The 13,244-nt window shown below is 55.8% G+C and overlaps 2 protein-coding genes across 11 annotated transcripts; one reads left to right on the top strand and one right to left on the bottom strand.

The window, feature by feature from the left end:
* Positions 1-101: 101 nt before the first annotated feature.
* Positions 102-6,648, bottom strand: AZIN2 (antizyme inhibitor 2). 9 transcript variants are annotated; one of them, XM_085208499.1, is made up of 10 exons: positions 6,549-6,648; positions 3,411-3,577; positions 3,141-3,314; positions 2,231-2,403; positions 1,980-2,111; positions 1,478-1,643; positions 1,201-1,363; positions 1,020-1,132; positions 560-855; positions 103-400 (listed from the first exon to the last, which is right to left on the bottom strand). In XM_085208499.1, exons 2-10 carry the CDS (start codon positions 3,507-3,509, stop codon positions 259-261), a joined length of 1,458 nt encoding a protein of 485 aa, XP_085064625.1. In that variant the 5' UTR covers positions 3,510-3,577; positions 6,549-6,648; the 3' UTR covers positions 103-258.
* On the top strand, positions 6,060-12,864 carry AK2 (adenylate kinase 2). Of its 2 annotated transcripts, XM_085208585.1 has the most exons (7): positions 6,060-6,230; positions 6,572-6,697; positions 8,399-8,509; positions 8,606-8,700; positions 9,286-9,358; positions 9,932-10,127; positions 12,040-12,864. In XM_085208585.1, exons 1-7 carry the CDS (start codon positions 6,117-6,119, stop codon positions 12,045-12,047), a joined length of 723 nt encoding a protein of 240 aa, XP_085064711.1. In that variant the 5' UTR covers positions 6,060-6,116; the 3' UTR covers positions 12,048-12,864. The 2 variants fall into 2 exon arrangements, with proteins under 2 accessions (XP_085064711.1, XP_085064710.1); XM_085208584.1 differs by lacking the exon at positions 12,040-12,864 and having other exon boundaries at positions 9,932-12,007.
* The last annotated feature ends 380 nt before the right edge of the window (positions 12,865-13,244 follow it).

The raw sequence follows: 13,244 nt of genomic DNA, 5'->3' as shown, positions 1-13,244 counted from the left end.
GCCTCATTATGCAGCCAACTGCTCATCTGAGCCGGATCTTCTGCCACCTCAGGCACAGGGAGGGGAGGGAACCCCAGAGGATCCTCATGGCAAAACCCGAGCCAGGCTCAACACCCATTTATTACCATAACTCCTATGAAAGCACCCAAACCTGCTGAGCACACGCAGCACCGTACAAGCAGGAGGAGCAGGACCGTGCTATGCTGAGCTGTGCCTGCAGCTCTGTGGGTGCAGGGTGCTGGCGTGGGCCTTCCCTGCTCAGATGATGCTGGCTGGGGTGAAGACCGGTGGGACGCAGAGGGACTCCACCATCTCCCAGCCGCATGATAGCGGAGTGCAGGCGCTCTCATGGTCATCTTCTGCTGGCGGTGGCTTCCCCTGGAGGAGCTGGAGGGCCTTCCTGCAGGCAGAGACACCCAGAGGGAGCAGGAGGCACTCACTCATGAAACGTCACAGGATGGTTAACCCAGATCTGCTCAGGGAGCCCAGATCAAGGGCAGCTCAGTGTCTCCCACAGGCAGTCCTGCCCTCAGCCTGCTCACACAGGGCTCTCTCTTACCAGGCCAGGCGGGACATGGCATAGGTGACGTGTGGCCGGGGACACCCACCGCACAGGGATGAAGTTGCGATGGTGTAGGCACCCATGTCCCGAAAAATCAGCCAGTCCCCATCCTGCAGCTCAGGCAGCTCCACATCATTGGTAATCTGGTCCTCTGCGTGACCCAGGGGACCCCTGAGGCTGCTGCTGCACAAGGGGTGCTCTGGGCAGGGCTTCTGCAGGGGACAGATCATGTGGCCACATGAGAAGAGGGCATCTGCACCACGACACCAAGCAGTTTTACACAAGATGAGAATCTGGCCCCAAAACAGAAGGACCAGCTATCAGTCCCAAAAATGCTTCTCAAGGACTGCACAGATCAGAGCAGATCTCACGCATGGGAGGAGCACTCAGCACCAGAGGACAACAGGAAATACCACACTACTCTGCAGGGCTCTCTCCAGCCAGGCTGGATCCTCACCTTGTGCAGCAGAGGCTTGGGGCAGGGACTGTCAAACAGGACACAGCTGAAGGTACCGTAGATGCCATCGCTGAGGTGATAGACGAGGCTCCTCTTGCTGCCAGACTCTTCCCCTGGGGAGTAGGGAGAGGCTCAGGGGCACACGGGCACAGAGGCAGACCCATCCCGTGGTCCCACTTACCATCAGAGCCTGGCTGCTCCATGGGAACCTCTTCCTTGCCAGTGATGCTGGCTGCAAAGGTGAAGGCTGAGGTGACATAGTATCGCCCCGGTGTGGCAACAATCTCCACCCCACAGCCTTCCGGGAAATACATGTCCAGTGCAGAGTTTATCACAGCAGCAATCTGGATGGGAAGATGTACCTGGAGTGAGCTCAGTCGTGCTGCTCAGCACAGGGCAGGGAACCAGCTCCAGTCTCACTCTCTGCCTGCCCAGAGGCAGCACTGGGAGCCACATACCTCCTCAAACTGGGCTCTGGTGTCCTCGGTGCCAGGAAATCCCCCTCCGATGTCCAGGAGGTGCATTCGATAGCCCAGCTCTGTGCCCATGTCAAATGCCAGTTGTGCCTCTGCGACAGCCTGGGCAAAAACCTGGGGCTCCAGACTGTGGCTCCCAAGGTGAAAGCTGAGGGCACAGCCTCTGTTCAGAAGGGCTGCTCATTCCACGGTGGCAGAAGGGGGACATGGCACTGAGAGATCCCCACCACAGCAGCTCTGTGCTTCCCACATACCTTCCTGGGAGAGACTGCCCAGCCCACTCCACTGAGCTCCCTTCTGCAGGCCAAACCTGCCCCAGATTGGTGCCAACAAAGGATATCTTCCCCAAGTGCCAGCCCCCAGCCAGACCACGCTGCCTGCAGTGCTCAGTGGACTCCTGAATTGTTCTAGCAGGGCACAGCTCCCTGCAGGGCTGCCCAACAGAAGCTCAGCACCCCGAGGGGACGAGGACAACGTGCCTTACCTGATGCCGACAACCTCCACATCTTGCTCCTTTGCTGACTCCAGCAGGCGTCGGCAGGACTTGAGCGTGGCCCCAAACATCATGCTTGGATGGGCAGAAGGGCTGGGGTCAGCAGCAATACCCAAAAGCATCCTGCACAGCAAAAAACACCGTTGAGTCTTTGGGCCCTCCAGCACCCCACAGCCACCTCTCCGAACCCCGCCGTCGTCCCCCAGTCCAATGCTGCCTCCAGATTCTGCACCAACACCCACCTGGCTTGTGGGTGGCTCCGGGCCACCTTGCCCAGCTCCACCTCGTTGTCGAAGGTCATCAGCTGCACACCATGGCTGGCTGCATATTTTATGTGGGCAACCTGCTTGCAAGGGCTGCTGTAGAAAATCTTGTCAGCTGGGACCCCAATGCTTTGAACCTCTGCAATCTCTGTCTGCAGGGAAACAGCACACGTGAGGCAGGTCTGGGAACTGCGCCGCTGTGCTTGGCCATGGCCCCAGCCAGCCTGTAGCACTGCAAAGGGCAAACCGCCAGCACTGCAGCCCGAGTTTTCTCAAGAAAACTTTCTTGGTCTACAAGAGCTCACAGGGGTCACAGTGGGCTTTGTCCTGACATGGGTAGGTCGAGGCGAGGTGTTTACATGCAGCACAAGACCAAGAGGAGAGAAAACAAGCAGAAAAACTGAGGAGGCGCAGGTTTGGCACACATCTTCCCTGTGAACTGCAGTGAGATCTGAGCTGTAACGAATCCCCACGCTTTCTCCTCCTGCCCATACGTCCTGTTTAATTACGTGCCAGTAAGTGGCTTAACTTTGGTTCTCCCTGGGAATCTGGCTATCAGCAAACGGCGAGCAGGGTGGACCGGGGAGCTCTGTGCTCAGTCCTAAAACCACTGAGAGGGGACGGCTGCGGCAGTGGCACCCCAGGACGTGCCCTGATGCCAGCCAAGCCTGCCAGATGGGACACCGGTTAGACAGACAGACAATGTCGGTCAGAGGGAGCAAGCCTGGATCACCAGACAAACAGGACGGGGATTTCTGGGCTGTGTCGGCAGGGTTCTGACAGCAGGGGAGACTCTTGCTGCTGTAGACGTCGGCAAGTGAGCGGAAACGCGTAAAACGAGCCGCTCTGCCACGAACGCCCAAAGAACGAACGCTCATCCCACAGCCACCTTGTTGGCACAGGCAAAGCCTGCCCCCAGCTCCGCCAGCAGCCGCATCACCCCTCCGCTGCTGTTGCACCGCACAGGGAAGTAGGGCTTCACTCGGGGCAAGGCCTTCAGGAAGCGCAGGTGTTTCTTCACAATGTCCCCAAGGTCTGCCACGAAGAAGGCCTGCTGGTCACCCTACGACAAAGCTGAAGTGAGCGGCAGTCGCTGCTCTGCCACCACCTGCTCCAGGGGGGGATGGACGCAGAGCGCAGCAGAGCTGCCCGCCCTTACCGCCTGGCACAGCTCCACCAGGCTGCTCTCCAGGAGGTCCCTGCTGGTGAAGCCCTCCTCCACCATCACGAAATTGGATTCATTCAGGTACCCGTTCATGGTCAAGGCGTGACAACGCTAGTGTGAAGCCTCCTCGAGCAGAGTACGGCTCCTGAGTATGCAACACGCTGGAAAGAAGAAAGGAAATGTTAGAGGCAGAGCTCTGGAAAGTCCAGCAGTGAGCGCGTCCCCAACTGCTCCCCAAAGTGCCCCCGGCCCTGCACAGCCGTGTATGGGAGCACTGCCCCGAGGAGCCCCTGCTGCTCTCCTCCAAAGCAGCACTCAGAGACCGCCAGGGTTAAAGCGTGCTCTCCAGGGGGAGGAGGCACATTTCTCTGCAGTGCAGAGCTCTGTGTTTTTGTTCACAGCAGCTGTGTTTTTCAGCAGCAGTTCTGGCACCAGTGCCATGAACAACAAAGCCAATGGTTTTTATATCCCAGAACGCGTTTTTGTGCTCTGGCATGCAGTTAGACCTGCTGTGTTTCAGGTGGAGAAGTTTCCTTGTGGTTTTCAAACTGCCGAGTGGACTGTGTGTCCACTTCTGGACACACAAGCCTCAAGAAAAGCAAGGCATTTCTAAAGAAAGCAGCACTCCTAGACGTGGTCTGGATCTGTGCTGTGCTTCCAGTTTCACTTCTCTCCATGACACTGTGCGTGGAACAAGAGGACAAGCTAGGCAGCACGGTTGTGTTTCCTGGCTCACACAATTCGTGGAGCAGCTTTAGCAGCCTCTTTCCTTGGATCCAGCACATCCCATAACCCAGGGAGCCGCAGACCTAACACAAGCTCACAGGAAACATTTCCACTCCAATAAGCCAGGTCTAGCCGCAGGGCTTTTACAGGAAAATTGTCCCTCGGATCAGAAGTGAGCAGGAGACAAACATTTCATTTCTCAGAGCTGAACAGCACCTCCTCCTCTGCAGGGACCTACTTACAGCATTTCAGATAGGCACTGGGAGAAAAACCACACTGACCCCAGAGCAGCAGTGTGTTGTAACACATTGAGCAAGCATCAGCAGCAAAGCCCAGAGATGGGGAAAGGGCTGGGAGGCTCTAGGAGCTTTATACTCATAAAATGAGAGCAACTCCTCTGGCCTTACCCTTCACCCCCCAGAGGCATTACTGACCATTTTCGAAACTCAGTGCCTCCAGACATTGCCCTCTGTTCCCCTCCTCCCTGCGCCAGGCAAGCCAGCAGCCCCCACAGCTCCGCCAGCTTAGGAAGCATTTCAGCAGACGACGCCCACGAGGCTCCCACAAGAACAAACTGCCCTCAGCTGCAGCGGTTCGTCCTGCCCCGAGGCCCCGCCTGCCCCTGCACCCTCGGCCAGCCAAGCCTGCAGCTGGGGAGCTCCTCAGCCTTCAAATCTCAGCACCCTTTCCTGCTCTGCCTCACGACCGTGGCCGTGGCAACCGAGCCCGGCCACCCCATTGGCTGAGCCGCCTCCGAGCATCCTTCATCCCTTTCCCGGAGCACAGCGAGCACCATTCCCCCCCCGCCCACCCACTCCCATGGCTGGGGCTGCCCCCTTCAGACACCCTGGGTTCTCACCGCGTCCCCGGTGCGCTGGTAGCTCATCCCCAGCTGGACAGCACAGAGCTGTGAGCCTGCCCGCAGCCCGGCCCTGCTCTGAGGATGCTTGTGGCTGCGCGTGCATCGCTTGCGCGGGGATCCTTGGGGAAGAGTGCCAAAAATACCTCTAAGCACCGCTTCCAGGGCAACGAGGCTTTGTGCAGATAAAAGCTGAGCAGCGCCTGCCTGGTAGGGATGTTGGCCAGAGGAGGTGGGCAGGGAGATGTCAGGGACTGACTCTGCCCTCTGTCGTGCTGCTGCCAGTGTTTCCCAGCAGCGGGGCCAGCCCTGCCAAACATGCAGATGCCCTGTGTCTGCCTTTGCCTGCATTCGTGCACTTGGAAATGGCTCCATTGCTCCCTCCCACTCACACCACAGGATGAGCGGATTTTTTTTCTTCTTGTTAATTTGCAATTCCTTCTCTCTGGTCACTGAGAAGACAACACTCAGAGCAGCTGCCCCCATACAGGAGATGAAAGGGACCCGGAGCCTTTTTTGGTGTATTCAGCACTGGCTCCGTCACGGGCTCTCCTGGCAGCCACGGGCAGGGAAGCCCCGCTCTTCAGCGAGATCCTGCCCTGTCCCACCCTCGGTCGGGCACCGGGAGCAGCTGCGGCTACATACGTGCTGTACAGAGACACTCCCTGCAGCGGGGCATCGGCTCCCCGCAAGTGCCCAAGGCTTTTTGTGCCCACACCGCCACACGGGCAGCGCAGGAGCGGATCCAGATGGACTCAGGGCAAAGCGATTCAAAGGACGGGGGCGAGCGAGCCGCGAGCCGGCTGTGCCACGGAGAGCTCTCAGGCTGCGGCCCGGCAGCGCCGCACCCGAGGGTTCCTCCCGGAGCGGCTTCGGTCCCCGTGCAAGGAAAGCCTCGCACCGGCAGCTCACGCCCAGCCGCTCCGCACGGCGGCGATCGCCGCGCCCGCACAAAGCCCCGCATCTGCCCCACGCGCGGCCCCGCCCACCGCCACAGCAGCCACGCCCATCACTCGCATAGTCCCGCCCACCCCGTGCGTGACCCCGCCCTCCCCGTGCGTGGCCCCGCCCACCACGTGTCCGCGTGACCCCGCCGGGCGCAGTCGGTGGCGGCCATGGCTCCGAGCGCGCAGGCGGGGGGCGGCCGCGCTCAGGCGCCGGGCGCGGGGCTCCGCCGGGGGATCCGCGCGGTGCTGCTGGGGCCGCCCGGCGCCGGAAAGGGCACCCAGGTGAGGGGGCGGCCAGCCGAGCCCAGGCGCGGTGCGGCCTCCTCGGGCCCGGCTCCCCGGGCCTGTGCGTGGCGGCCCCGCCGGAGCGCCGGGCGTGCGGGCCTTTGTCGCGGCTCCCGTAGGGTTTCCTGCAGCCGCGCGTCCCGTCCCGTCCCGTCCCGCTGCTGAAAGTGGGGCCGAGGTCTGGTCGGTGTGATTTTGGGTCTGGGGCTGCCCGTCCCGGTGGGAGCGAAATCGGAGCGGCCTCGTCCTCTCCTTGCCCGGATCCGAGCCGGGCGCTGCGCCGCGGGGCCGCCGCTGAAATCGCCGGGCGCTCACCTTCCGTCCGTCCTTTCCTGCAGGCTCCGAAGCTGGCCGAGACGTACTGCGTCTGCCACCTGGCCACGGGGGACATGCTGCGGGCCATGGTGGCCTCGGGCTCCGAGCTGGGCAAGCGGCTCAAAGAGACGATGGATTCGGGGAAGCTGGTGGGTAGCAGCTGGGGGGACGGACTGACAGCACTCTGTACCAGCAGCGGCCAAAATGCACCTCCTTGTCAGAAGCCAAAGTGACAAAACCCAGTACGTGCAGGAAGGGCAGATTGTAGGGTGAAGGCGAGGTTCTCCTTATTACCCTGCAGGAGGAGCATCCTATAAAAGCATCCTCCCCCATCACGCTTCTCCTTGCTTACCAGCAGCCTCTGTGTCATCAGTTGTTCCTTTCTGTCGTGGAGCTTTTACACAGTTCTGGTGTCACTTCGCATTCCAGACCACTGCAGGGTTGATGACTTTCTCCTTTTATCTGCATCCCAGATCTTCTGCTTGCCTGGAACTGTAAGGTGAAAGTGGACTTAGGAATGTTGCTGTGGGAATTACAGTGTAACAGTGTAATGCTGTGCAAAAGATACTTGTGTCCCAGGGTTAGGTTCTCTAGCGCATTTCTGTTCCGGAGATCTAATTATCTTTCAAAATTACTGAGATCCCTTAAGGGAACCTGAGGGGCAGCACAGCAGCACACCTGACTTACCCCACAGCTAAGCAGTGTGGGCAGATTTGGGGCATTGCGGCTTGCTGTCGCTGGCTCATAACACCCCAAGGAGACTGCAGGCTCAGGAACGAGGTGGCACATGTCCAGCTTTAGCTTAAAGCGTGCATTGCAACACTGGGTCTGGTTGTGAAAGATAGGGACCTTATCTGGTGAGTGCTGGTATCTGCCACATGTCTGAGGCTGCGGGTGCTGTGCTGCTGTGTCCTGGTGGGTGCTCTGGCCGTCCGATAACTCAGCTGGGAGCACAGCAGCACTTGGAGCTGGGATGTTTTTTTTTATGCTCAATTATGTGTTAATCCCTTCCCTGAAAGGGGTAATCAGGAAAGCACAGAAGTGTTGCTTTACCCAGGCTGCTCCCCACCCATGTGCTTCATGGTCAGGTTTATGTGCAGTGACAGCCTGCTCCTGAATCCTGCTGGGTCTCAGCTGTACGTACTGGAGAAAGCAGCACCTGCTGATGATAAGGAGAGCTGTTGTTGGAACACTGCCATTCTTGGGGCTGCAGCACCTGGTAGTACTTCTGAAATGCTGCAGCATAGAGAAGGCACTGATTCCGGAGATACACTGAGGTGGTGATGTGGAAAGAGCTGCCCAGCAGGGCCAGAGTCTGACAGCAGCTATTTGGGCATTTACCTTCACACGTGGTTTACAAGCATCAATGAACAATTCACGTGCTTTGCCCTTCCTGGCCGGGCCTGCTTACGCAGAGACGTGTGAGTGAAGGTACAAAGTAACAGGAAATAAAGGTTATGTTGGTATCTGTGGTTGTACTGAGAATTGGCTTAAGAAAAAAAAAAAAGACATCTAGGAAATTTGTCTTAAGATTGATTGCCCGTTTTGAAATACAACAACCTTTGCACCAGAGCTGTAACTTCACTGCACAGGCTGGGGTGTCCCTGGTGTGGAATGCCTCATTCGCTCATTGGGCAGCCTTAGAGTTGACAGCAGGGAGCACAGCCCGGATGTGGGCATGTCGGAGCGTGCAGCTTCCACCCTGCTACAGCAGCGACCTGTGATTCTGCCTTTGGGACTGGGATCAGCTGTAAAAAGGCTCTGGTGCAGGCTGGGTGCCGGCACAGGTGGGCAGCTGCGTGTAAATCCTGCTGCCTGTTCTGACCGTGCACCATCTCTCCTCTTTGCAGGTGAGCGATGAGATGGTGGTGGAGCTGATTGAGAACAACCTCGACACCCCTCCCTGCAAGAACGGCTTCCTGCTGGACGGCTTCCCACGCACGGTGAAGCAGGCTGAAATGGTACGAGAGCTGCTGCTCAGGCAGCTCTTTTCTTCTGGGAGATGGGGAGCCCTTGGCTTGCATCTGCCTCTCTGAGTTGGGTGTTTGCTTTTGCAGCTGGATGAGCTCCTGGAGAAGAGGAGAGAGAAACTGGACTCCGTCATTGAGTTCAGCATCCCTGACTCCTTGCTCATACGGAGAATCACCGGACGGTAACTCTTCTCTCCCAAAAGCTCTGGGGGCTCCTTGTTCATGGGAGAGGAGTCCTTGTTTAGGGTCATTTTAGTCATTGTCACAGCACTGAGACCAGCCCTGCAGTAAGCCCTGTATTAGATATCTGCTCTGTTTGAGCCTTCCATGCCTGGGCCAATTTGAACACAGCCTGTTGCTGATCTGAATCAACAACCTTGGTGACCCAGCTCAGCCCTTGAGCCTGCTGTCTGACAGCTAATATCTGTGCTTCTCTAGTGCTATTACCTCTCCCTTATGCAAGCTGTTTGGGCACTGCTGAACCTCCTGTTCAGGATCAGTCATGGCTGTGCAGAGATGCAGACGTCTCCTGCTGTTTGCTGTGGCACTGTCACCTTTGTGCTCCCCTTCTCCACTTCCTAGTGCAACTTTATCCCAAGCACTTGAAGAGGCCGCTGGTACCAAAATAGCTAGAAAACATTCTCCTAATAGAGAGAAGCTAGGTGTATTGCTACTGCAGGTTTTTCTGTGCTGATGAATGGCAGGTTCATGAGACCTCATTCATCCTGGCACAGGACCCCTTTGCTGACACTTGCTTTCTGTCTTAGGCTGATTCACCCAGCAAGTGGCCGCTCTTATCATGAGGAGTTCAGACCCCCGAAAGAGCACATGAAGGACGATGTATGTGAGCTCCGAGGCCACAGCTTACATTGCTTTGGGTTTAGCTGGTGCTTTGCAGCATCTCTGGAAAAAACTTGTTTCCTTTTCTCCCACCTTCTGTCCCGCCTTTCTGGGGAGTGTGGGGAACTGCCTGGGCAGCCGAGGCCAACAGCACTGCAGGGAGCAAGGCCTAGAGGGATGTGTGAAGGTGATGGCTGTTCTGTGGAGCCTGGGCTCTGCCACGTCTCAGCTTGGTGGCCTCTGTCCATAGCTGAAGTTGCAGTGGGTCCCAACTGCTTTCCTTCCTGGGGAGCAGCTGTAGCTGGCATTTGGTCTTGGGGCTCCTTTTAGCAAGCAGAATGGCGCGTGAGGGAAAGACCATCGTGCTGAATCCTTTTCTTCAGTGACGGCTCTGGGACTCGGTCTGGCTGCTTTGGCTTCACGCCGCTCTCCCATGCTGACCTGGGGACTCACCTCTGCAGCGCTGCATTGCGGCCCACCCTGGAGGAGGGGAGCAGGGGTTGTAGCTGCGCAGAGAAGGGGGGAGTGCACCAGGCTGCAGCTAGCTGGAGATTGTCCCCTTGCTTCTCCCAGGTCACTGGAGAGCCCCTGATCCGCCGTTCAGATGATAATGAAACAGCCTTGAAAACCCGCCTGAAGGCCTACCACACACAGACCTCCCCCCTGGTCTCCTACTACAGCAAGCGAGGGATCCATACTGCGGTGGATGCCTCCCAGTCTCCTGATGTGGTGTTTGCCAGCATCCTGGCAGCCTTCTCGAGAGCGACATGTAAAGATCTGGTTATGTTCGTTTAGGGCTCCGTCCCTGGATGGAGCTCACCCTTGTCTGTCTTTCTCCACCTCTGTCTCTCTTTCTGTCTCTGTCTCTTTGGGGCCAGGGAGAGTGAAGAGCTAAGTAGAGTAGATGAGGAGGGGACGATGCCGCCCGAGGCAGGACTTCGCTAATTCTCTATTAAACGAACGGTTTCCATCTCAGTGCACGTGGACGTCACTGCCCGCAGCCGTGGGCGATTCGGCCCCTAGGGGGCGCAGTGCGGCTGAGCACCGCCTGTCAGAACTGAGCTCCGCACCCTTCGCGTCCAGGGGCTTTGGGTTCGTTCTGCAGCTGTAGCTCCCAGGAGAAGCAGCTCTACTTCAGCTACTCCTGGCTGCTCCCCAGAGGATGAGCAGCTGTGGGAGGCAGAGCTTGGCTGGGTGTGCAGCCTGCTGCTGCTCGGGGCTGGGCGAAGACTTGTTTCCATTGCATGTCCCCTGTGGGACAGCAGGTTCCCCAAGAGCGCGGTTTTCTCTCCGTTCTGATGCTGTTTGTGGTGTAAAAATAGGGTGAATGACAGTGGGGGTTTTCAGTTTCTCATTTGCGGACTCAAAACTTTTTCTGGTTCAGGTGTGGTGAGGTATGGACTCCAATATAGCAAATATTAGCGAGAGGCTTTTTAAAAAAACAAAAAACAAAAAACAAACAACGCGAAGTCTCTGGTCAGACTGCAGTCATTGCAGTGATTTGATTTCTGGAGGACAAGAAAAGGACTTGGATATCAGTTCTATTCTTGCATCCTTCCCTTGGCTTTGGCCAAGGAGATGAAGGTGTGCTGAGTTTCCCCTGCTCCCAATTCTAAATAAAGCCTTATTGCAAAAGATGGTTTTTCAAAGCCCGGGGGACAGAGTTGTTAACCACTGGCCTCACATGGCCTTCAACCAATGACCATTTTTATGAGCTCATGGAAATATACTTGTTTCTCGAGCAAGTCAAACAGCTTGTCCTGGCTGTCCATTTGTGGTTCTTGCTTGGGCATTTCAGTGCCATTACACCACCACAAACAACCTTGCAAGGCTGGTGACAACCTTTGTCCATGTATGCTTCCAGCCCTGCCTAGAAGATCTCACTGAAAATGCAGACTGGCCCAGATGAAACTTTGTCCTTTGGCCTTACGTGTGTGTTTACTGATTTCATGTTCCCGAGGCTCCTCTTTCAAGGAAGACGGCACGCCTCCCTCACCTCCCTGTGCTGGGTTGTGTCCAGAACAGGTGCTCAGTCCTCTGAAATCCCTTGCAGTTTTTCTTGATAATTACTCTTTTGTCTGAAAATGACTCTGTCCTCCTATGTTCTTTCCAGGAAAATGGCCCTCTTCCTTTTCAGCAAACTGGAAATAATGCTAGAAACTGAAAGCAGTTGATTTCTCGCTCCTGAAAGCGTGTGAGTGTGCAGAGAGGGGATTTGAAAGTAACCAGGGGTGCTGGTTTCATCAGCTGCCTGAGTTTCCCCGGGTGGCCGTCACCTCAACACTTGTGTTCTCCCAAGAAAAGGCATCAGTGTGCAGGAAGGTGGGGTGAGCACTTGGTGCAGGACTGCTGTGCTCTGGGGCAGTGGAAAAGATGCGTTAGAGCTGCCTCTGCCTCAGTGATGTAAAGAAACTGACTGGAAGCAGCTTTTGTCCTGGCTTCTTGAAAGAATCAAAGAAAGAGCCACAGTACCCTAATGCTGCCATAATGCTGGGTTTCTGGCCAGCTGGCATTCCTGAATCTGGTTGAGGTTTCCACAGCAAGAACAAGGTGCTCTTCCACTCTCCGTTTCTTTTTCTCCCTTGTGTTTGCTTTGCACCCAGCTCAACAGCCTTTTATGCCATAAACCATTTCGTTTTTTTCCCTAAATGTATTTTTTTCTTTGTTCCCATTTGTTCCAGCTGAGTGACTCCGTGAACCAGATGAGAACCACCAAACGCTGCACGCAGCTACATCAGCCATTGCAGCCTTCCTGGTGCAGGGAGGCAGGGAGGGCAGCTGGGAGGGGGGTTACAATAGATGGGAAGAAAAAAGGAGGTGGTAAACAAGGGGATTAGGGGTTGGCTTGGTTGTGTTTTGTTTGTATTTCTTATTCAGCAGAATCATTCTGAAGAGGAGGTGGCCTTCTCTTAGAAATCAGTGTTTAGGAAGGCAAAACTTTTGCAAAGAAGCATCTCTACCAGTGAGCAGACCCAGGTCACTGACACGTAGCAGGGTAGGGCTGGGTACCATTCCAGGCTTCTCCAGGGCTTTCAGGACTCATCTCACTGGCTCGCAGAAGCTGGAGGCTATTGAAGGTTTGCTGTGATTTCTAAAGCTTCTTCCTGTCAGCGAGGACCAAAATGAACAAATGACTCTTTTCTGAAGTGGAGGAGGAGGAGAACAAAAAAAAAAAAAAAAAAAAGAAGTCTGCTGTGGTGTTTTTCTGAAAGTTTTGATTTTCTTGTTCTGCTGCATTCCTCCACCCCAGCATAGACTTCTCCAGGTTCTGCTGCTGCTGAACTGAGGGGCTGTGGTGCTAGTCCAAGCCTGCCTGCCTTGGCAATCAGGTGGCTTTTCTGTGATCTTGACCAAGCTGGAATTCACATAATGCTGAAGAAATGCAAAAGAACCTTTCTTAATCTGCACAAATAACACTTAATTGGGTTTTTGCATTTCTTTCTAGATCAAATGGTGCCTTGTCTAACCTCTGAATCAATAATAAAATAACCCCTTTACGTTTTGTATCTGTTGCTGTGTCCTTCTTGACCTGCAGACAGTGGAAGAAGGGAAGCAGATGACAGACTAACAGTTGAGGGGGGTGGATCCTCTGGCCTGATCCTATCTCAAGGACGTTTCTGTGCAGCTGAAAACATGGCTTGTAATTCCTTCTGCACTCTCTAACGAGCGTTTCAATGCTTTGTATCACCATAGCAATGCCGTCTCTTGCTGACTTTGTGCCTCTCGTTTCCTCAGGCGTGGTGCTAAAAGCACAGCCCCTGTGTATTCCGACCAGGTCAGAGCTCCTGTCAGGTATTTTACAGCTGATGTCATAGCCAGCCTTTCCTCCCTTTTCCTTTCTAACTGCCGGTGGGGGGAGGAGTTGATGTTATTTCCTCTCTTGCAG

Source organism: Meleagris gallopavo, chromosome 25 (assembly GCF_905368555.1).
Source record: "Meleagris gallopavo chromosome 25, MGAL_WU_HG_1.1, whole genome shotgun sequence".
Lineage (NCBI taxonomy): Eukaryota > Metazoa > Chordata > Aves > Galliformes > Phasianidae > Meleagris > Meleagris gallopavo.
Note: the sequence above shows the minus strand (reverse complement) of the source record. Positions and strands in the feature narration are given on the sequence as shown.

What these genes read in the sequence shown, in the direction of transcription:
- AZIN2 (XM_085208499.1), bottom strand. Translation starts at nt 3,509, where the DNA reads ATGAACGGGTACCTGAATGAATCCAATTTCGTGATGGTGGAGGAGGGC. An exon ending in GGAGCAGCCAGGCTCTGATG is followed by an intron (nt 1,133 to 1,200) that starts GTAAGTGGGACC and finishes CCTACTCCCCAG; the next exon opens with GGGAAGAGTCTGGCAGCAAG. An exon ending in CCAAGCCTCTGCTGCACAAG is followed by an intron (nt 856 to 1,019) that starts GTGAGGATCCAG and finishes TTTTGGGGCCAG; the next exon opens with ATTCTCATCTTGTGTAAAAC.
- AK2 (XM_085208584.1), top strand. Translation starts at nt 6,117, where the DNA reads ATGGCTCCGAGCGCGCAGGCGGGGGGCGGCCGCGCTCAGGCGCCGGGC. An exon ending in CGATGGATTCGGGGAAGCTG is followed by an intron (nt 6,698 to 8,398) that starts GTGGGTAGCAGC and finishes TCCTCTTTGCAG; the next exon opens with GTGAGCGATGAGATGGTGGT. An exon ending in CGGTGAAGCAGGCTGAAATG is followed by an intron (nt 8,510 to 8,605) that starts GTACGAGAGCTG and finishes TTGCTTTTGCAG; the next exon opens with CTGGATGAGCTCCTGGAGAA.